The sequence below is a fragment of the Crotalus tigris genome, unplaced genomic scaffold (genome assembly GCF_016545835.1).
Source record: "Crotalus tigris isolate CLP2741 ecotype Arizona unplaced genomic scaffold, ASM1654583v1 scf7180000017694.5664430, whole genome shotgun sequence".
Classification (NCBI taxonomy): domain Eukaryota; kingdom Metazoa; phylum Chordata; class Lepidosauria; order Squamata; family Viperidae; genus Crotalus; species Crotalus tigris.
The window spans coordinates 1,977,320-1,998,044 of record NW_024096572.1 but is presented as its reverse complement, the minus strand read 5'-3'; the positions used below and the strand labels follow the sequence as shown (position 1 = coordinate 1,998,044).

The 20,725-nt window shown below is 38.7% G+C and overlaps 1 protein-coding gene across 1 annotated transcript in view; it reads left to right on the top strand.

Annotated features, from left to right (window-relative positions):
* Window positions 1-20,725, top strand: part of LRP1B (LDL receptor related protein 1B) — a 794,402-nt gene that overhangs the window by 246,022 nt on the left and 527,655 nt on the right. Inside the window, exon 2 of the mRNA XM_039338160.1 lies at window positions 12,698-12,811. Coding sequence (XP_039194094.1) covers window positions 12,698-12,811 — 114 coding nt within the window. The remainder of the gene's footprint in view (window positions 1-12,697; window positions 12,812-20,725) is intronic.

Genomic DNA, 20,725 nt, shown 5'->3' with positions numbered 1-20,725 from the left:
GCATTTTACATCATTGTGAATCTGGATAAACAGATGACTGCCTTTTGAACAGTACCGGGTTTGAGTAAACCAATAGTATACAAATATCAATCATTCTTTATTGATTCATAGTGATTGTACCAGTTATGTACTAGCTGTGATTGTGATGATGGATGAAGTACAATGGTCAAAAGTTGGAAGCTGTAAACATAATTTCAGGATAAAATTCCAAATGATGAGTATAATAATAATACCAGAATAGCAAACATTTACTGCAGTATATATTGCTACATTACATCTCTTCCATGCACAGACTCACTTTTCATTCCTATAGATAGGACTACTAACTTTAGTTCGTATATTTGTCATATAAGTGGGCCAACATATAAATAGTGGAGCCCCCTAAAGATTTTTTAAAAAGTATTGCATTGTTTTATTACAGAATTGCTTGCTGAACCAGGGAACCAGACATACCTTAGTGCATTGCATAGCTTCCAACAATGGTGGCTATACATATTGCTCAGGATCTATAGCAGGGGTGTCAAACTGCCAGCCAATGGGCCGGTTGCATCATGTGGATGCCACGCCTACCCCAGCTCCGGCAATGCAAAAAAAGTCACGATACGTCACGACACGTCACATGACGCATTTGACACCCATAGTCTATAGCAATGACGAAATGAATGTTGTCTGTCAGGAAGGGTGATGATATGATATTGCCTGGTGGAGAAACTTGGTTAGGCAGCATGGGAAACAAAGCAGACCGTATGAACCTTTCTGACAACCAGTGGTGGGATTCCAATATGTGAACAACCGGTTCTCTGTGTGAATGCTGCTTCCAGAAGTCCATTCTGGGCCTGGGCAACAAAAAATTAGCTACCGGTTCTGCCGAAGTGGTGCAAACCGGCTGAATCCCACCACTGCTGACAATCTGTTTCAAGTTCTTAAAAGCAATCTTGCAGCAATTATAGATGCATTCTCGGCAGATTTTATTGCCAGAGAAAAGTAGGAAGATGTATTTTCTCTGTGACATGTAGTTGCCACTGCATGCCATTGCTAGTTGTGTTGCTTTCATTAAAAAAAAATACAAATGACAGATGCTTGACAGCGGAATCTTGGCATACAGTCCCCTTCAAGTGGGAGTCATCTCTTAAAAGCAATAAACAACAGTATTTACATCAGACATTGCTCTATATTGATGAGGTTTGGAGGGGGGGGGAAGCATCTCTGAAGGCAGAACAGCTCATTTCTAAATAACCAGGGCGGAGGAAGAAAAGTACACAAATAACAAGAGTACATTTGCATAATGCATTCCCGTTCCCAAGAGAAGCTGCCCAGAGCTGGTTCGTTTGTTTGTAACAAAGATGGTAAATTGCTTCTTGGGCAAGCTTAGTGGAAAATGGCTATGGCTCACTTGATTCCAGATTTTCCTGAAGGGACCAGCTGTAAGCTTTGCAGATTTGATATAAGGGATTGTTGTTGCCTACTAAGGAAAGGAATATTGTGGAATGTGTGATGTTCCACATCTGAAACAGAGTGTTCCACTTTATAGGATGATCTAGACCAGGGGTAGGCAACTTTGGCTCTTTTATGACTAGTGGACTTCAACTCCCAAAATTCCTTGAGTTGCTGGGAGTTGAAATCCACGAGACATAAAAGAGCCAAGGTTGCCTACCCCTGGTCTAGACCAGGAGTTGCCAATCTTGGCAACTTAAGAACCTGTGGACTTCATGCTGGCTGGGGAATTCTGGGAATCCATAGGTCTTAAAGTTGCCAAGATTGGGAGCCCCTAGTCTAGAAAACAAGACCTTCTAGGTGGGAAGTACCATAACTCACCTCGGAAAGGCTAAGCAGGGTTAGAATTTGTTACCAATTGAATGGGGAATCACCTGAAAATCCCATAGTTGTTGTCTAATTTAAGAAGTTTTTGGGAATGGAAGAAGGTAACGATAAATTTCCACTTAAAGGAAAGGAAAACAACACATGTCAATAAGATTGAAAGAGATGAACTTGTTTGTAGCAAAACCTAACTTTTTTTTTCAAAAAAAGTTTACTTGCCATCTTTCCAAACTAGGAGAGGCAGTGGATCAGTTCTCTTAATAAAGTTTTAACTATATTTGAAGTATGAATGGACTAGAATAGATATTTGGGGGACTGATCCTGAGAGAAAATGGCATGATTGGTTGAACACAAAAATGTGTACCAATTATATGATTGGTGTGTTCTATGCTCATAAAAAAATCTATCAATGTATCCTGTCCAATATGAAGAACAGAAATGGAGATGGCAAGATAATTGCAATATGTAATCAACACATGATAATGGTTTGCTGCAAGTATGAAGTCAATAAATATTTAAAATATTCAAAATAAACTTTGCAAAATGTATATAAAGCAATATACAGCAACCTTTTTCTATTATTATTTCTAGCTCATTGTTAAGCCACAAGAGAGTTGTTGATCTGAATCACATAACTGTGTCACTGAGATCAGCAGCTCTGTTACAGCTTAACAATGAGCCAGAGTTAATGACTTAACAACGCATTGGAGAAAATAGAACAACAGCAGATAAATTTCTACAACTGAAGTCAACAACGACCCAAAGTTTAATTGGTTGCACAATGAACACAGCAACACGTGACACTCTATTAGGAGGAACAGCAAATCTACAGTGATTAGAAGCACTGGAGATTACATCGCACAAAAGTCCAATTTTTGCAGATACTAGCGATTACTGCAAATCCCAAAATCCAAGACGGAATATTTATTTCACGGCAACCCAGGGAACAGAACAAAGGCCCAGGCTTCGTGCTGAGAAGAAAAAGAAAAAAACAACTTAAAATCTTTGCTTAGCTGTTCACTGCTTGCCCCATTATCTCATTTCCAAAGTAGAAATAGTGTTGACCTACTTGACCAACTTTTGTGAACTGTTTTTTTTTAAAAAAAAAACACTTGAAAACAGGGTGTAAAAACCATTGTCCTTTAAAACGTTGTGTAAATGATTTATAATAATGAGTGTCACACAAAGCATTTGAAAGTGGTGTTCTGCGAAGTGTATTCACAGGAACAAAATACTTCCAAGTATTAAAATCAACTGCCTCCTTTCAAATGCTTCCATGGCTGCTTTGAAAGCCGGCTCAAACCGTGAGGATCTGTATCCTCAAACCCATGGACAGTACTCAGCTGGTTAGCAGCTCCAGCAGGAGTGTTGTCTACCCGTGCATGTGAGAACTGGCTCCTGCTAATGATGGTTGCAGTGTCCTGAGGTCATGTGATCACATTTTGCCACCTTCGGACAGGCAGTGGGGAAACCAGATTCCCTTAACCAGCATGTTACTAACTTAACAAAGGCAGCGACTCACCTAACTTTTGTGGCAAGAAAGGCCATAAAGCGGGGCATATACACTTAACGACTGGGCTCAATATGGTCGTAAGTCGAGGACTACCTGTATATGCATCCAACTTTTTTTAGTTGTACTGTCTCCAATAAGAAAATTCATGTGAACTCTTGAACTGTGTAGAAATTGGACCTTTTCAGAAAGGCCCTAATACTCTGCATTGGAAAAATCTGAACCATCCCTGAGATATATTTGGAGTGCATTTAGATGTATAAAACCATGATGTATAAAGCTATATAAAGTTGCTTTCCCCCCCCCTCTTATGATCATTGCAAATCTACATTGCTTAGGATTTTATTTTCCCCCTTTCAGTGCATACGCCTGGCTAATATTCTGTGAAATAGACTGTGTCTAGAATCCTTTTCAGCAAATCACATTAGGCATTTCCTTCAAACAGCAGCACTTTCTTTGGATTGGATTATTTAAAAACACAAATGTATGCTACATTTGGAGAATTTTGAGATGCTGGTATATCAGAAATAGCAGATAAATCAGTGTATTATAGTCTCGAGGAGTGATGGCGAAACTTTTAGAGACCGAGTGCCCACAAACTGGCCTTGCCCTGCTCCACCTCCTGCCCCACCCCCACTCTGCCCTCCATCCCCTGCCCTGCCTGCCCACAGGACCACTCACTGCCTCCAGGGCCCACCGCAGATTGCCCAGGCAGCCCAGCAGCGCTATGGCTGCCACACCCTCTGCCCGTGCCCTGCAGCATCAACTGTGCACAATGGGATGTGAGGGCAGAGTCTTGTCTACGCTGCCTAGCTGCCATGTCCTTGGCTGCACTGCTCCTTGTGGGCCACGCTTCGGGCGACTCTTCTTCAGGGGGGCTGCTGGAGAGGAGGGGGTTGCGGGGGGAGACAAGGCTGGGGCAACAGCACGTGTGCCCACAGAGAGGGCTCTGAGTGCCGCCTCTGGCACCCATGCCATAGGTTTGCCACCACTGGTCTAGGGTACCTGACTCATGGTAGATCCTCTCTCCCCAAATGTACCGTACATGCCGGCGTATAAGATGACTTCCGGAAGCGCTAAACTCGGCACCAAAGACGGGGGTCGTCTTATATGCCGAGTCGTCTTATACGCCGGAAATACTGGTAGTTTCCGGCATATAAGATGATGTTCTAGGAATGCGGCTCGGCGATAAAGACGGGGGTCGTCTTATACACCGGGTCGCCTAATACGCCGGCATATACAGTATATTTGGTACTGTAAATGAAGAGTGCATTATTCTTTCACTTTTCAAACATTGTTCTTGCTAATTATTATTTCTTTAAAAAAAGTATTTTGGGGGCTGGAAAAAGGCATGTTTATGAAACATATATTCTCTAAGAAGTTATAATGGTATTAAGCTATCTTGGTTAAGAGAAAGTAGGGCAAGGTCATTGCAGATATCCATCAGGATATAGAAGATAAATTATCTTATGGATGAAAATGTATCTAAAAGTAAAATGCATAGTTTCCATGAGGTTTGTGGTACAGTCTGTTTGATAAAGTATATGTATGTAGTGTACCATCAGTCTCTCAGCTGCCATTAGTAAAGTGAAATATGGCCAGTGGGTTTACTGCTAGGAGTCAAGTGATAGCACGGATAAGGCCTGTTCAACTTTCCTTTTCACTTTTTAATTATCCCTCCCAGCCTTAGATATGGGGAAAGATCTGGGGAACAATGAAAAAGCAACCAAGGAAGAGAGCAGAAAGAAAAGGTTCAAAAACCATCAATCTGATTGTCCAGTTGCAGTCAAACTCCTTCCCATCTCACAGCCCCAGACCATATTTTAGTGAGATTTTTAAAAGGTTCCTGTAAGATAAAATGCCTTAAAAGATTTGACCACAAATGAAAAGTGGTCATTCCACAACCGAGGGTTCTTTTTTGGTATTCAAATTCCACTACAAGTGAAACAGAACAGGCTAGTCATAAAATCTTTATGCACAATGGATTTGCCTGTACAGTTACATCAGAAAGAATAACACAGGGACTTCTGTTTGTTAAAGATGATCACAAGTAGCAGCTATTTTTTTTTCTTAGAGTTTGTCCTGCTTGTTGACAGGGTTTGGTTTCTTTGCACTGCACTGGCTGCAATTGATGTGGCAAAGCTATCAATGCATGATATGATGAAGGGATTGGGGAAAAAAAAAGCCTGTGTCACAGCCGGATATTGAACTGGGTTGAGAAACGGGGCTGGCCCAAGGATACCCACCTGGCTTGTGTGCTCAAGGGAGGGCTAGAACTTGGTTCTTTCTGCTGCTAACCCTAGTATCTTAACTATTACACCATTGTAAGTAGCAATTTCAATATATACTGTAACAGGGCTTCTAATCTTCGTTTAATATATCTCCTAGTTTTGTTTTTTTTTAAAGCAGAATCTGAACCCTTTAAACACTGTATGGATTTTCTTCTAATCTTTTCTTTTCAGAAGCCAGTAAAGAAAACATAGACTTAGACAGGTTCAGAAATAATTGAGGGTTGATTCTTCTAAGAAGCCTCCACAGTTTATCCCTGAATCTCTTACTAAATTTGTCTCCCATCTGCCTCCCTCCTAAAGTTTCTTCAGTACTGGTTGGAATTTCTTGCTGATTAATAAGGAGAAGAAAGCATGTGGAGTCCTTGATGCTCTCTGAGCTTGGTTGTTTATTTGGAGATGTTTCATTGCCCAACTAGGTGACATCACCAATACTAGCTCATTGATGTGTGCTGATGATGTTACCTAATTGGGTAATGAAATGCCTGCAAGCAAACAACCAAACTCAGAGAGTACCAAGGACCCCACAGTTCAACCCTAAGCTACTGATATTCTCTCCTGTTGGGAGAAAGTTTATTCTGGGCAGGACAAGAAACAATGGTTGGAAACCAATCAAAGAGAGAAGCAACCTGGAATCAAGGAGAAACTTCCTGACAGTGAGGACAATTAATCAGTGGAATAGCTTGCCCCCAGAAATTGTGGGCGCTCCATCACTGGAGACAGTCATTTGTCTGAGATAGTATAGGTTCTCCTGCTTGAACAGGAGGCTGGACTAGAAGGCCTCCAAGGTCCCTTCCAGCTCTATTCTGTTCTGTTCTAAACTTAGCTTGAAATATTTTACTGTTGTTAAATATCTGCTGTTTTTCTTCTTTGGGGTTTATGTACTTCTGCCCTTTCACAAGACATCATTTGAAGATAATCTTTGGGGTGCTTATAAGTAAAGTATATACTTATAAGTAAAGATGTCTTCCTGCTCTTCATGGACAATTAGAGGCTTCAGAGATAACCATTCAGTCTTGTAATTCAGAAATATAGAAGGATAATCTATATGAGCACATTAGAAAATATTGCATGAAAATGTAAGTGTTCATAAACTGATGGAGAAATAGGACTGAAATGTTTTAGAAAATAGCCATATTTTTTCTAGTGTGCTTAAGCTTACAATAAGTCATGATCATATATCATACAGGTCTAATAGTACAGGTCTAATTCATCTAAGAGTTTTTAATTCTCCCTTCCCCAATTGCAGACTGTAATATGGAATGTGAGGGCCAGGCAATCTGTCTCGCTAACTCTCAGTGGGATGATGATCATCTTCTTTTAGACTTCCAAAGAGAAATTAATAAATGCATTTCATACATGAAGAGATAAAGTGCCATGCTACTTGTGTTTTGCTTACTTTCCAAACTGCTAGAATATGGGAAATTTGATTTGGAGGGATGTCTCTGGGCTCTTTGAGCAGATACAGTTCAAATTATTGAGCAGATGCAGACAAATTATTCAGATCAGGAGTGTCCAACCTTGGCAATCTTAAGGCTTATGGCTTTCAACTTCCAGAATTCTCTAGAATGACTGGGGAATTCTGGGAGTTGAAATCCACAAGCCTTAAGATTGCCAAGGTTGGACATTCCTGATCTAGAGAATCTGATGGAATAATGATGGAAACATTTGAAAAGGTAGAGGATACAAACAATTTTAAAATTAGCTGGACCTCTCATCCTTGGCAGGGAAAATGGAGTATGCAGTAAAAGAGAGAATGAGCCATTTTAAAAGACTAGAAGAACAGCTCCAGTTTATTCAACTATTGCAACAGTTAGTTTATATTAAAATTGTAAGTTAGCATAAGGACGTGCAAATTCAGAAAAAGTACTTAGTTAAAATTTCTCTTTTTTGTCCATTAAAAAAGACCTATTGACTTTCTTTTCTTAATTTACATTCATCCAGCTTACAAACTCAGGACATATTTTTGACCTCAAAGCGACTAAAGACAAACAACCATCAAGCTTTAGGTTCATTTGGGGTTTAACTGGATGTCTTCAAAGGATAATTTTCACATTTATAAGCAGACAACGGCTGCCACCTGTCTTCCAATTGTGCCCTTATTTTCCTCTTAACAGACATTTTCTGAATAGATAAACGTACTTTTGGAAAATTAGAAAAAACAGGTAAAACTTGCAAGCCCTTCTTGGTTTAGGGAGTCCTAATTATTTGCACAGGTTAACACTATTTTAGGCAGAACAGACTAAGGAAAAAGAAGAAATAAATGGATGAAGGAATGCAATTATCCAGAAATTGCAAAAGTACAATTATATTGATGCCCTTCTAGATTTCACTTATTGCCACTTGGCCATAAAATAGATAGAATTGCAGGGTTCAGGTTGATCACCAATGACATCATTTGGATCCAAATACCCCATTCTGCTCCATGATGCATTGCTGGAATATAAACATGGACATCTACATAGAGGGGGAAATGATGACATGACATAAATGATGGAAATAATGCACTTGTCATGATACAACTACAATGTTTTATTCTTTGCAGAATGAAATGGTGCATGTGTCATCCTTTATATACAATCACAGCTTCTGATGGATGTCCTAGCTGGATACAGATCTGTGGGGACCTTGGTGCTCTCTGAGCGTGGTTGTTTCCTTGCTGAAGGCACAGGAGATGTTACCTAGTTTGGGTAATGAAACATCTGCAAGAAATAAACCAGGTTCAGAGAGCATCAAGCACAAACCTGTTAATGTAGCTATGTCCTACCTATTAAGTCGGACTAGAACCACTCACAAGAAAGTCCAAAAACTTAGGATAAGAAATAGTTATTGAAGTTGATTATAATAAGTTCAGCAACTGCTTTGATTCTAGGACTAACTCTATTTCTAAAAGCATTCAGACTCTTTCATTTGTTATCCTTCTTACCTTATGTAATGTACAATTTGGCCTCCTCTTTTGAGCAGGTTGGGCACATTCATCTGTCCTTTGTTTTCATAAAGGTCATATTTGTTCTTGTCTTGTTTAATACTGACTCTGAGAACTAACTCTCATACTAGCACCATAAAGATTGCTGAACGATGACCAGAGACTGGGAACCAAGAGGTGTTGATGAAAAATTGCAGATGAAATCCCACACAGTTTGGATGCATCCATTCCATTAAAATCAATAGAACTTAAGCAGCCTATCTGTATGCAGAGTTGAAGCCAGTAGATGCATTAGAGATATGAGGGGAACTAAATTTAGGCCCCTTGTGAAGCGATCTTAAGTGTGCATCAGTATGCAGTTGATATGAAAAATGACATTTTAGAATAGAGTGTAAATTATAATCGACAAGGGATGCTAATTTTAAAATCCACTGTTATAGAAAAACAAAAGCAATTTTGTGAACACCAATGTAGATCATGATTTTGCCTATTTCACATTAATTAGGATTAATTATTTTTTCTAGTCAACTAATAAGGCTACAAGAGATCATAATTTTTCTTGAAATTATTTTTCTGTGCTTTTGAAACATAATTTTGAGAAATGTGTTTGTTCCTTCTGGAACAAGAGTGTATCTACATGAGGAGACAATAGTATTAGTGCTCATAATAATATGACAAACATTATTCATTAAGGTGCTGCAACAGTTGTAATATTACATTTCACATTTAAAAAAAAAAAAACTAATCCAGACAGGCTAGATAGATAAAATAGTTCTTTAAACTGGAGAATCTTTTAGTATATATTCCAGAAATATGTCTCGCAATTGTAGCAATTCTACAGTGTTACGGCAAATGCCAATTAATTTCAATGTATTTCACAACTGTTTATTAAACTGTTTAACTTTCTCTGGTTATAATCCTAAACTCATTTCCTTGGGAGCAAGACCCACTGAACTCAACCTGATTACTCAGAAATCTACTGAGGGACATTTAGGAAGAAAGTAAACCTATATCACATATAATTTGTCACATATATGAGCTCCAGAGCATGTTCAATATCCCAAAGGAGCTTTTTTTAAACTGATAACTCTTTGCAAAAACAACAACAACAAAGCAATCCTGTCACCACCAGAATTTGTAGCAACAGAAATAATAATAATAATAATAATAATAATAATAATAATAATAATAATAATATTGATAGTAATAACTTTAACTATAGCTTACATCCTGTGACAATATCTTTAAGACCAACAAACATCCTAGGTCAGGGGTTCTCAACCTTGGCAACTGTAAGCCTTGTGGACTTCAATTCTCAGAATTCTGGGAGTTGAAGTCCACAAGTCTTAAAGTTGCCAAGATTGAGAACCCCTGTCCTAGTCCTTGGGAAAGACTTGATAGGTGGATAAAATGTTAAATACAGTCTGAACATCTGGCTGACTATGCCATAAACCACACTGACAAAATTGCCACCAACCAAATGCAAAAGGCAGCTTTACTTGGAACAGCTTACATCTTGCAATGAGATCTTTAACACCATCAGACAACAACATGTGCCTATCCCAGCTCCTAGGGAAGGACCCAATAGATGGACAAACATGCCAAATCCAGTATAAACATCTGATTGACAATGGGATTTACCATAATAATTAAAAGGATTTGTGTAGTCCCCCTTTCTTCAGAAATGTGATTCCTGATGGTATATGACCAACCCCCTCCAATATAATAAACTCATTAAAACAATCACAACAACCCCCCCACACACACAACCAGTATGCCCTCCATATATTAATTCTGTCAGGATGAGGCCATCGCCTTCTTGGCCCCAATGCTTAAGAGAACATCCAGGTCCTCAAAGCCTTCCCAAAGGCTAATGGGGTCAGGTTAGCCACATTGCAGGGGTGAGATTATTCCACAGGGCAGGCAACAGAACAGAGAAGGCATAATAAATCAAAGTTTTCCTGACTTTGTAAAGGACATGCTGCTTTTGTTGTTTTTTAAAGTTTAGATTACAAGGCCAGATGTTGGTCTTGGTAGGTGTCAGGCATCAGTTTATATTAATATTCCCCAGGGTGGTAGAACGTCTTCCTCCTAAGATGCCTGGATGATGGAGGATGATCCTGACACCCCACAGTGGCAAACTAGTGCTGAATACGGAACTTCCCTCTTCTAGTGGAAGAATTCTGTATCTATCAACTGCCACAAATGTGGGAATACCATGTTCTCCAAAGTGCAGTCTCAAAATAAACTTCTCCAGGAGGAAAAAAAAAAAAAAAAACAGGATCCAAGCAGATAAAATCAACCTACTCTGAAATTCCATTTTTTTATTATTAATATTAGTTTTCCCTCTTGTAATGCTTTTCCTGGAGATTCTTATTCAGTGCCCATTTCATCATTGGTGGATATGTCTTCTTGTCTTCACTGGAAGGGTAATCTTTCTATAGGCAAATAAGGGCAAAGACAACTTGACAACTTGATCATAGAATATATGTATATATATGAAAACTTAATCTATCACTTCATCTCCTCACTTTACAACACTTTAAGTCTATGTTTTCCATGAAGCACAGATTATGAATGTGATTTTTTTTCCTTAGAATGATTTGAGTAGATATTATTATAATATATTACAAATAAATCTAACTGAAATCCATTGAACTAAAATCTAGGGTGGAAATGTGTATAGATAATCCAAACCCTCAAAATTGCTTGATTTTGGATTAACAGGACAAATAAAAGAAAAGGTGGGAGAGGTGGATTGGATAAACCATCTACTGTGTTATTTGCATTTCCACTTTAAATTTCTCTAAGGAGGCTGCGGTCTAAATTGCCCTTTTTTAAATGTGACTTGCTTCTGTTTCAGTTGATGGCCACGGTTGCTTCTGAGTAGGCCTGAAGGGTAAAGGTGTACACAACTCTTTCTCTTTCTTGTTTGGGATGCCTGTTTTGGCTCTATTATAACTTTGGGCATATCAAAACTAGAATGTGGGCGTCACATTCCTTTTTGTACTGCAAATAGATTTCTATTCCTATAGTAAACATAGATTCTATTGCAATGTCTTGCTTATGGTGCTTTTGTGACAAAATAACTGGCACGGAAGTGAGGTGCTCAAAATATTTAGCGTGTCCTGCAATTAATCTATCTCTGTTTCTGATTCTGAAATGGAGAAAGATTTGGAGAGTCCCCCCCCCCGACCCCCAGGTTATTACTTATTAGAACTTATAGGACATCACCGACAGTCGTAGTGCTCCATAGTTCAGAAACTGTAGACAAACAGCAGCAAATCCACAGAGATATTTTCCTATTTAAACTGAAGTATTTGTGAATTATTTTGGGGGCCTGAAGTGTTGGGATCCCCTTGGAAGACCATAATCTGAGATGGTTTGGAAACCTCTGCTCATTCTTCAATGAAATGAGCAAAATTAGCAGGAGAGAGAGAGAGAGAGAGAGAGAGAGAGAGAGAGAGAGAGAGAGAGAGAGAGAGAGAGAGAGACCACTGTAGGATACAGTTGTGTATTTTCTCCCCTGTAGCCTACATTTGATTTGTGCATTAGTGAGCATGCTATCCAATGAAATAGGACAGTGGTGGCGAACCTATGGCACGGGTGCCAGAGGCGGCACTCAGAGCCCTCTCTGTGGGCACGAGCGCTGTCGCCCCAGTCCTAGGCCTTCAGCTGGGTTTTATAAAACCTTTTCGCTTTAGGCCTCCGCCGCCATGTACAAAAAAAAAAAAAAGGTTCAATCAGTCAATTTCAACTTCTCGTGGGGAAAAAAAAGATCTTGCAAAGTTGGAATTGATTGATTGAACTTTTTAGTCCCACCCAGTCTGTTACCACCACAGCCATGCCCACCCAAAGGCCCACGCCCACCCGGCACCCGATGATGCATAAGTGGGTTTTGGGTTACAGTTCGGGCACTCGGTCTCTAAAAGGTTTGCCATCACTGAAATAGGACAATTTAAGCATAAATACAGGATGCTTCTGAGGAGGTGTCATATCTGTGTCAAATCACAAATGTAGATATTTTCAGGCAGATGTTTTGGATTTCATGAAAGGAAAAGACTATATTGCCTGTTTCTTGTTTCATTAATTGTCTTGCTTCTTTTTGATTATCCATTAATCATTTCCATTCTTTCATTTTGCTTGTGTTTATAGACCACATATGTGAGATAGGAGAATTTCTTTGTCATGATCATGTGACCTGCGTATCTCAGAATTGGCTTTGTGATGGAGATTCGGACTGCCCCGATGAATCAGATGAGGCTTCATGTAAGTAAAAAGTTATCCTGGTTTCCTTTGAACTGTTCCCACTGTAAAAGATGTGCTTACTTTTCTTTTAATGTCCTAAGCAGAATCTTAAGGAGGTCTGATTAAAACCCTTGAAGAAATGCACTTTCAGAATGAAGAGATGCTTTTCTAAAAAAATAAAAATATACCTCACATTGGAATGAACAATACTAGCCAAGTATTTGTTCCGTATTTCTTTTCTGACCTAGAAGAGGCAGCAAAGCAAAAGGAAAGGAAAGGAAGGAACGAAATAATAATAGCATACCAGATGTTATTTGCAATAAAAGTAAGAACACAGAGATCTCGAACAAAAATGGAACAGGAGAAAATGAGAGGAAAAGAAAGTAATAGGTGAAAGAAGCAATGTTTGAAAAATGTCAGGAAAAAGCTTTAATAAAACATACTTAATCATTATAATAATAATAATAATAAATTTTGTTTTTTTTTCTGTGGCCGAGAGCTATTATAGGAGAGAACAGAAGAGAACCTTATAGGCTTCTTCCCAACACTGTGGTCTTCTGATTAGATTATATTAAATCTTCATATTTCCTAGTTTCCTTGGCAAAGTATAAAATGAAGAGTTCTGTTTCATGTCCCCAGGACAATCATTTTGTGTAATAGGAACTAGTAATGAAACTGAGAAAGTTTTCGGGTGAAATGCAAGGCAAGAGAAGAAAGACAGTGCCGGAGACTGGAAAACACAGAGCACTTTTCTTATGTCACATGAAGGCGAGATTAAAAAAAAAAACACTTAGACAATGAAGTAAAAAGTGAATGGTGCTATTTAAGTGACTGTATTTTATTGTGTGATTCCGTCTCCACAAACATAATTTGGTATTGACTGCTTAAAACCTTAGTTTATTTGTATACAAGGTACGTCATGTACTGAGGGGCAGCAATTAAAAGATTGATGAATGCCAATTAATTAGCAATTATAGAATAATGGTAATTGCATGTTGTTTTGCAGCAGTTTTAACGTATTTGTTTAGTAGGAACTAGATCTTGTCTTCTCTAGGTATCCTGTCATACTTCCAATTTAGCTTGGACTATTTCAGTTAATTGTACATACCTACTTGAAATTATTTGGCACTAAATTCAGGATAGACAACTAGTTTTCCTTTAAGTGCGGATAACTAAGAAGAAAACTGTTGGTATATTTTGTAAGCTCCAGGAGTCTGAAAAGGAAATCTCATGCCTGCCTTAACTGGTTTCTTGCCATTGCTAAAGACACCTCAGGATTGAAGCACATATCCTTCCCCTTGCTATTTTTCACAGAAGTGGAACCTGTTATAGCAACACATTAAGTTACAAAAAAGGCAGCTATTTTTCCCTCTATTTCTGTCTCTTTCTCTGCACTCTTCATCATTATCCTACATGGTGATACCAATAAATGCAGTGGTATATAAGAGGCCATTTCATTCAAGGGCTTCTACAGTACTAATGTGAGTGCAAAAAAGAAGAGCTTTTATACAGAACGTTCATAGCCATAGGAAATTCCACCCTTGTCTTTTATCTTACTTCACTTTTATCCCAGTCATCGCACGAAGGGTGAAGTCCTTTTAGAGATGTTCATGAAATTTACAAATAATTAAATCACTTGCTTTGTCAGTTCTGAAGATCTTAATGCAGTCTTCATGGGACATCTATCTCAGATTACATCTAACAGCAAACTTAAAAATCCCCTATGTCCATATCCCTTTCCTCATATAGATATGCAGGATAATAGTAATTGGAGTGCTTATTTGCCTTGAATATGTTTTCTGTAATTATACAAACAAAAGACAGTCTGTTGTGACCAAATCGATCTGGAGCAAGACTAACCCTGCCACAGATGCCAGGAGAATCACTGTTCTCTGTAGATTGGGATCTTACTAATCAACAGGAAGAAGGCTAAAGAAGAACAAGGAGGTTAACATTTCTGAATAGAGGCAGGCAACCTGAGTTCAGGGAACCAGGTGACCCTTAATTTCATGTGGCCTTCAACCTATGAACTTGAAAAAGCCAAGTGATCAATTTTGATCTCCGACAATCAATATCTACTGCTTGTAGGACAAAGAAGGGATTTCATAAAGAAAGGAAAATGTGAAAAAGGCGTAGTTTTAGGCAGGGAAAGCGTATGTGAGGGACAGCAGGTGTCCCAGCCCCATTGGGCTCTGCCACTCCTTGTTTTAGACTTCACAAACACGTGACCTTTGAGGTTAATGTGCTGCTTGTTATAGAGATACAGTACATAGGCAATTTCCAACATCCTTCCCATTTCCTGGTTCCTGGTCTTTATTCCTCAAAAAAAATCCATTACTTACGTTTTTTATTGTCAAGGGCCAACATTTTCCCTTAATTCTTTGTCCGTTTGATTTGTTTTCCCCTTAATCCTATCTTTGACTTCTGTTTCTCTCAGAATTCCTATTTCTCTTGTAGCTGCAATTTTTTTCTTCCCATCCATATTTGTTATCCGCTATAATCCTTCACACTTATTATTCACCCCTCTTTGAAACATATATCAGCACATCAGTCATCAGCTTTTTTCTATTCTGCTAAGAATACATCGTCCTTTTAGGTTTGCCTTATGATGCTTTCACCTTTCCTTTCACATTCCATCCTTCATCTTTCAATATTTTGTTCCTCTCCTTTGCCTTGCCTCCTTTCATAGCTCTTAACAAATCTTCCCAATCAGCCTTCTCGTGTCAGTTTCTAACCCTTCCACCTACAAGTGCTTTGCTTCTAGTCTCCTTGTTTCTAAGCTTGAGGCTTTCCATAATCACATCCATCTTTCACGGCTGCCATATAGGCTATACTGTTGACACATCCACCCAAGCTTTTGAATATTCCATGTCATCACCACCCAGGAGGTAAAACAATAAAGACAACGTCTGCAGATGGCAGGCAAAAACAAGCAAAATTTATATGGTACACACTCACAGTGACATACACAGACACACAGACACACACAGAGAGAGACACTCATCTACATTGTGCTACATGGTGATTTAGAATTCATGATAACTCTTAGCTGAGAATTTGAGTTAGCATCTCCAATGTTCAGAACAAATATGCAATCTGTTACATTGCCCTTTATTGGCAGAGGAGAAACCTATCAGCTGCTGTTCCTCTACAGAGTTTGGGAACTTACAAGCCATTGAATTTAAATGCAGCACTAAGTGGATCCATCCAAATTACTTCTACCCAGTTGAGCTACTTAAGCAATTGTTAATATTATTTATTTCACATTGCTACTGTTGAGTAGGAGCTGGACAAGAGATGGTCTCATATTTCAGAATGAACTGAGAAAGTTCTCCTTGATGGGATCAATACTATGGGATCCAATCTGGGCTGGTCATTGGGACCGGATGTTTAGTCTTCCAAGCTTTCACACTTGTGCTGGAACCCATCCTCAGTGAACTTCTTTCTAGCAGAATGTGTGCTTGGGCTATTTTGTGTGTGGTATTGTATGATGTCTGTCATGTGTAGCTTTTTAGATGTTGATGGGGTGTTAATGGCTGGCTATTAAGACATTAGCTATTGTTTCCTTGTGCTGCCAAGCCCTCACTTCCTAAGTACCTGATAAGCTGGTGGTAAATCAACACTCCTGACTGACAAGGGGCCTGTTTCCTAGGCTTCAATAACTTCCCTGGCTGTTCTTGTGCCTGATCGTCCAACAATCTTAGTAGTTGCAAAATTGAATGTATGTCCTTGTTTATTGAAATGTGAGGCTCCCAGTGAGTTCAGGTCTTTTTTTCTGACCGCTTGCTTATGTTCTTGCAATCTGGTGGACAATTGCTAATTGGTGCTGGAAAAAGGGGAATTGTTTCTTTATTATCCATGAGCATAATAAATGCCCAGCTCATTTGTAAATTTAAAGTTCAGGTAAGTCTTCCCACATTTAGGCTCAACCAGCTTGATTGGGCAGCTGTTATGAACAGAAGGGACATCTGTTATAGATATTGTGAATCTAAAATGATATTTTACTGTGTCACTGTAGTTTTAACACTTAGCTTTAAACATGCATGATCATAGACCATAGTGCCTGGAAACCATGTGGGTCTTAATGGGAAAGAACTCAGCCTTGATAAGACTAAGCAGCTGTGGATTTTAGGCCATCTGCATTTGATGATTTTCCAACATGATGAGATAACACTTTCCTAGACAGACTTGGTGCACAATCTGGGGGTCCAGCTAGAATCACAGCTTGAGGAGCAAAGGTTAGTTGTGGCCAGGACAACCTTCACACAGTTCTACCCTAGATGCCAGTGGTCCCCATTCCTAGATTGGGAGGCATTGCTTACAGCCGAACATGCCTTGGATTACTGCAATATGCTTTACAGTCTTTCATTCCCATGTACTGAAGTACAATTTCGTAGCATCTATTTACAGACATTCTTGCCAGTTAGTAATTGTTTTAGAAAATAAACAAATGTTGGTTCTATATTGAAGAAGAAAACATACCATCTCTCAAATAATGTGATTATCTTTCTGTTTTCTAGTTGGAATATATTAAGGGGAACAGTTATGTAACTGTATCTGTACTGGTTACTGTGAATCTCTTTGCTGTCTTGCCTTTTTATCAGAGGTAACATTTAGTGGTCAGGCTTACTTTATTAACTCCCTGGCTTGGAATACTGGAGTTTGTTGAATGGCAGATATTTGCCTTTGTGAATAGATGCTGTCACTTCTCTCTGGTAAACTGTCAAATGCCTGGTTAGAACTGTTATTTTCTACCTACAAATAGATTATCAGTCTTATTTTTTACCTCAGACTGATACTTTTATTAAAGTATTCCATTTGGAATATTGTCTCCCTTGGCTCCAAAAAAACAGTAGCATTAAAAATAAAATACTTCAGCCTTGGAATTCAAAGAGTATCCATGGATATATATCAGCACATGTCAAAGGTTGTTTTTCATTACATCTGAGAAAAAAATATATTCCCTAAACAACAGGTTAGAAATAGAACATGAACATGTAAAGACAAACATGCCAACTGGAATCAATTTGAGATTAGCAATATACCTCTGGTGTTTCCACACCACAACATTTTTTACCACAAATCTTTAGAAATATTTCCAAGCACTTGTGAGCTTTTTACCCTAACAGATCCTGAAATGCTGACTATTTCAGAGGAGCTGCTCAATATTTCCTCCAACTTTCTAATAAGGAGACAAAAATAGACTTCCCACATCTGGCTCATCTAGTCCATGACAGCCAATTATTAGCTTTTTGGAATTTTGGTTGAGAGAGAGCAGAGCTGAGCTACAATGCCTAGCATATCAATCAGTTGTTTGGCAGTTAGGGACACAACATCTAAAGGATGTACATTTATCATAACACCATTGCCCCTATCTATCCTTGTCCTCTTTAGTGTCCTTTTTGAGACACCCAGAGAGGAAAACAAATAGAGAAAACATCAATAGAAGCTATTCCATTCTGCTTGCTCGCTCCTTGAAGCAGTACCGAGGTGCCTGTAGCTTGAGAAAGGAATACAAACCCCAAGGCTAGAAACTGACCAAGCAGAACTGCTTCAGAACTGTTTCATAATGACTCCTGAATGATAATAGAGAAACTGAATGCTTTTGCTTCCTATGGAGGACACTAACAGGGAGGACAGAATACTACCATCACTTCGTAATTAACACCAAAGCTCTATATAGAGAGGTGCTTTTTATTTTTTTTTAACTATTGTACAACTATTTCATTTTTTCTACTCTGTCTGGTGAGGAAGAGTAACAGTACATTTCAAGAAAAAGAAGTTTTGAGAGTGGCCTCTGACGTGCAGGAGATGCTCCTAGAGTGACTGATCATTATGGGAAACTGGGATGAGAAACCAGAATAAAAAGGGAAAGCCCCAAATATAGAGTGGGTAGACCTGGCTTAGTAATGATGCATATGAAAAGGATCTGGGGGTCCTGTCATGAGCCAGCCAGACCATCCAACTTGTAAAAAGGCAGGGGATCTTTTAGGATCCATTAATAGATTCCAGATCAGAAGATGCAATTGTCCATTCTATTCTGCCTTCATTAAGCTCTGCTTGGAATATTGTGTCTAGTTTTGGGCACCACAGTCTAAAACTGATATCAACAAAATGCAGCAAACTCAGAGAAGTGGTACAAGTTCTATAAAGGATGGTTGAAGAAATGGTCTGTGTTAAATTTTTTAAAAAGAAGAATGAGGAAGAAGTTTAAAAGCAATCTTCAGATAGCTACGGAATGACTATAGAAGAAGGAGTAATATAGAACAGAGGTCCCCAAACTTTTGAGCATGAGGGACTGGTTCCGTGGAGAGAGATTTTTCTGTGGACCAGAGGCATGGTTTCATGTACTGCCTGCATCCCACGGATGGGGCTTTGCTTGTTTGTGCAGACTGGTTTCTGACATGCTGTGGCCCACTGCTGGTCCATGGACTGGGGGTTAGGGACCCCGATACAGAAGGAGTATTTTTTTAAAATTTCTCCAGAGGACAGAACCAGAAATAATAGGTTGAAGTTGTAGGGAAGTAGATAGAGTATTAGGACAAATATCCTAACAATAGGAGCTGTCCAGCAGTAGAATTGTTTGCCTCAGGAGATTCTATTTTCTGCTTTACTGGAAAGGTTGGTTAAACAACCTGCAGAGAATAAAATGTTGGACTAGATGATCTTTGTGGTCCTTTCCAATTCTGTGATCTTGTAATTTTATGATAAGTTCAGCACTGGTTGCATGTGATCTTTGGAATCCAATGTAAATCAGAAATTAGATTTAAATCATTTGGTCATCAGGAAAAAGAAACTGCTAATGATGTGGCCTCTTTAGAATTGCTACCAGCTTCATCTAACCTGAATGTGAAGTCCCCAGCTTAAATATATAGTACATGTCATGGTTCTGATGCTAAAACCAATTAAATCAGAACTCCGAGGCTAAAGTTTCCTCAAAGAACGTGTTTATTGGTTACAAAATATTGGCATGGTCAAAAGTGAAACCAAATCTAAAATTCCCTCCAAAAAGTTACACTATTACAAAGTCAAACTTCCTACCCCAGTGCTATGTAATCAGCTATGTTTCTCAATAGAATAGTTTGATGGGCTTTCTAACAAAATGTCCAACCCTCTAAGCTAACTAATAGAATGGCCTTGGTTCCCTCAGGACACAGAACTGTTTAGACTAGCAAAAATACTACACACACACAAACACACATACACACACACACACAACCTAGAACAAGCAAGATGGCTGCAGCCAGGTTTGTTGTAGACTTGACAGTATATAAGAATAAAAAAACCTAAGAGATAAACAGTACTTTGTACTGGGTCTTAGGATCAGCAGTAAACTATATTGAGTGTATTGAAAATTATCCTGAGTGTTTAGAGGTAACATAGTCAAAGCTGTGCTAGGTATTCCTATTATACCCTATTATATAGGGCTTTTTTTCTCATAGAATGCCCAGAAAGGAGTTCCGGCACCTTTTTTGGATGGAACTTTGTAGGGTAGGCAAGGCAGGTTGTATGACGTGTGTGAGTTCCGGCACCTTTTTTTTTTTAACAAGATCTTGGAACTAGGGAAAGGGTCTTTTTGTTTTATGTTCGTCCTTGATTAGAAAGCAGTGGATCTGGAAAAAATTTTTCCAGATGATTGTAAATTATTCTATAAATGGTTTAATTATTAGTTACATCATTTCTATGTCAGAATGTTGTGTATAAAAAAACCCATTCAAATTAATATATTACTCAAAGTTAACAAACACATCAAAACAGGAAAAAATCTGATTGTGAGATTGCAAAGTTATCGGTTTTATTTTATGAGTTTATTTTCCTGTCACTAAATGATGCTAGTGGAATGGACAAATAGATAAAAGAGAGGATGGGACTTGGCAATGGATTCTTGAATTCTTTCATGTCTTTATAGAAGAAACCCTGAGAGTGAACCTTTGA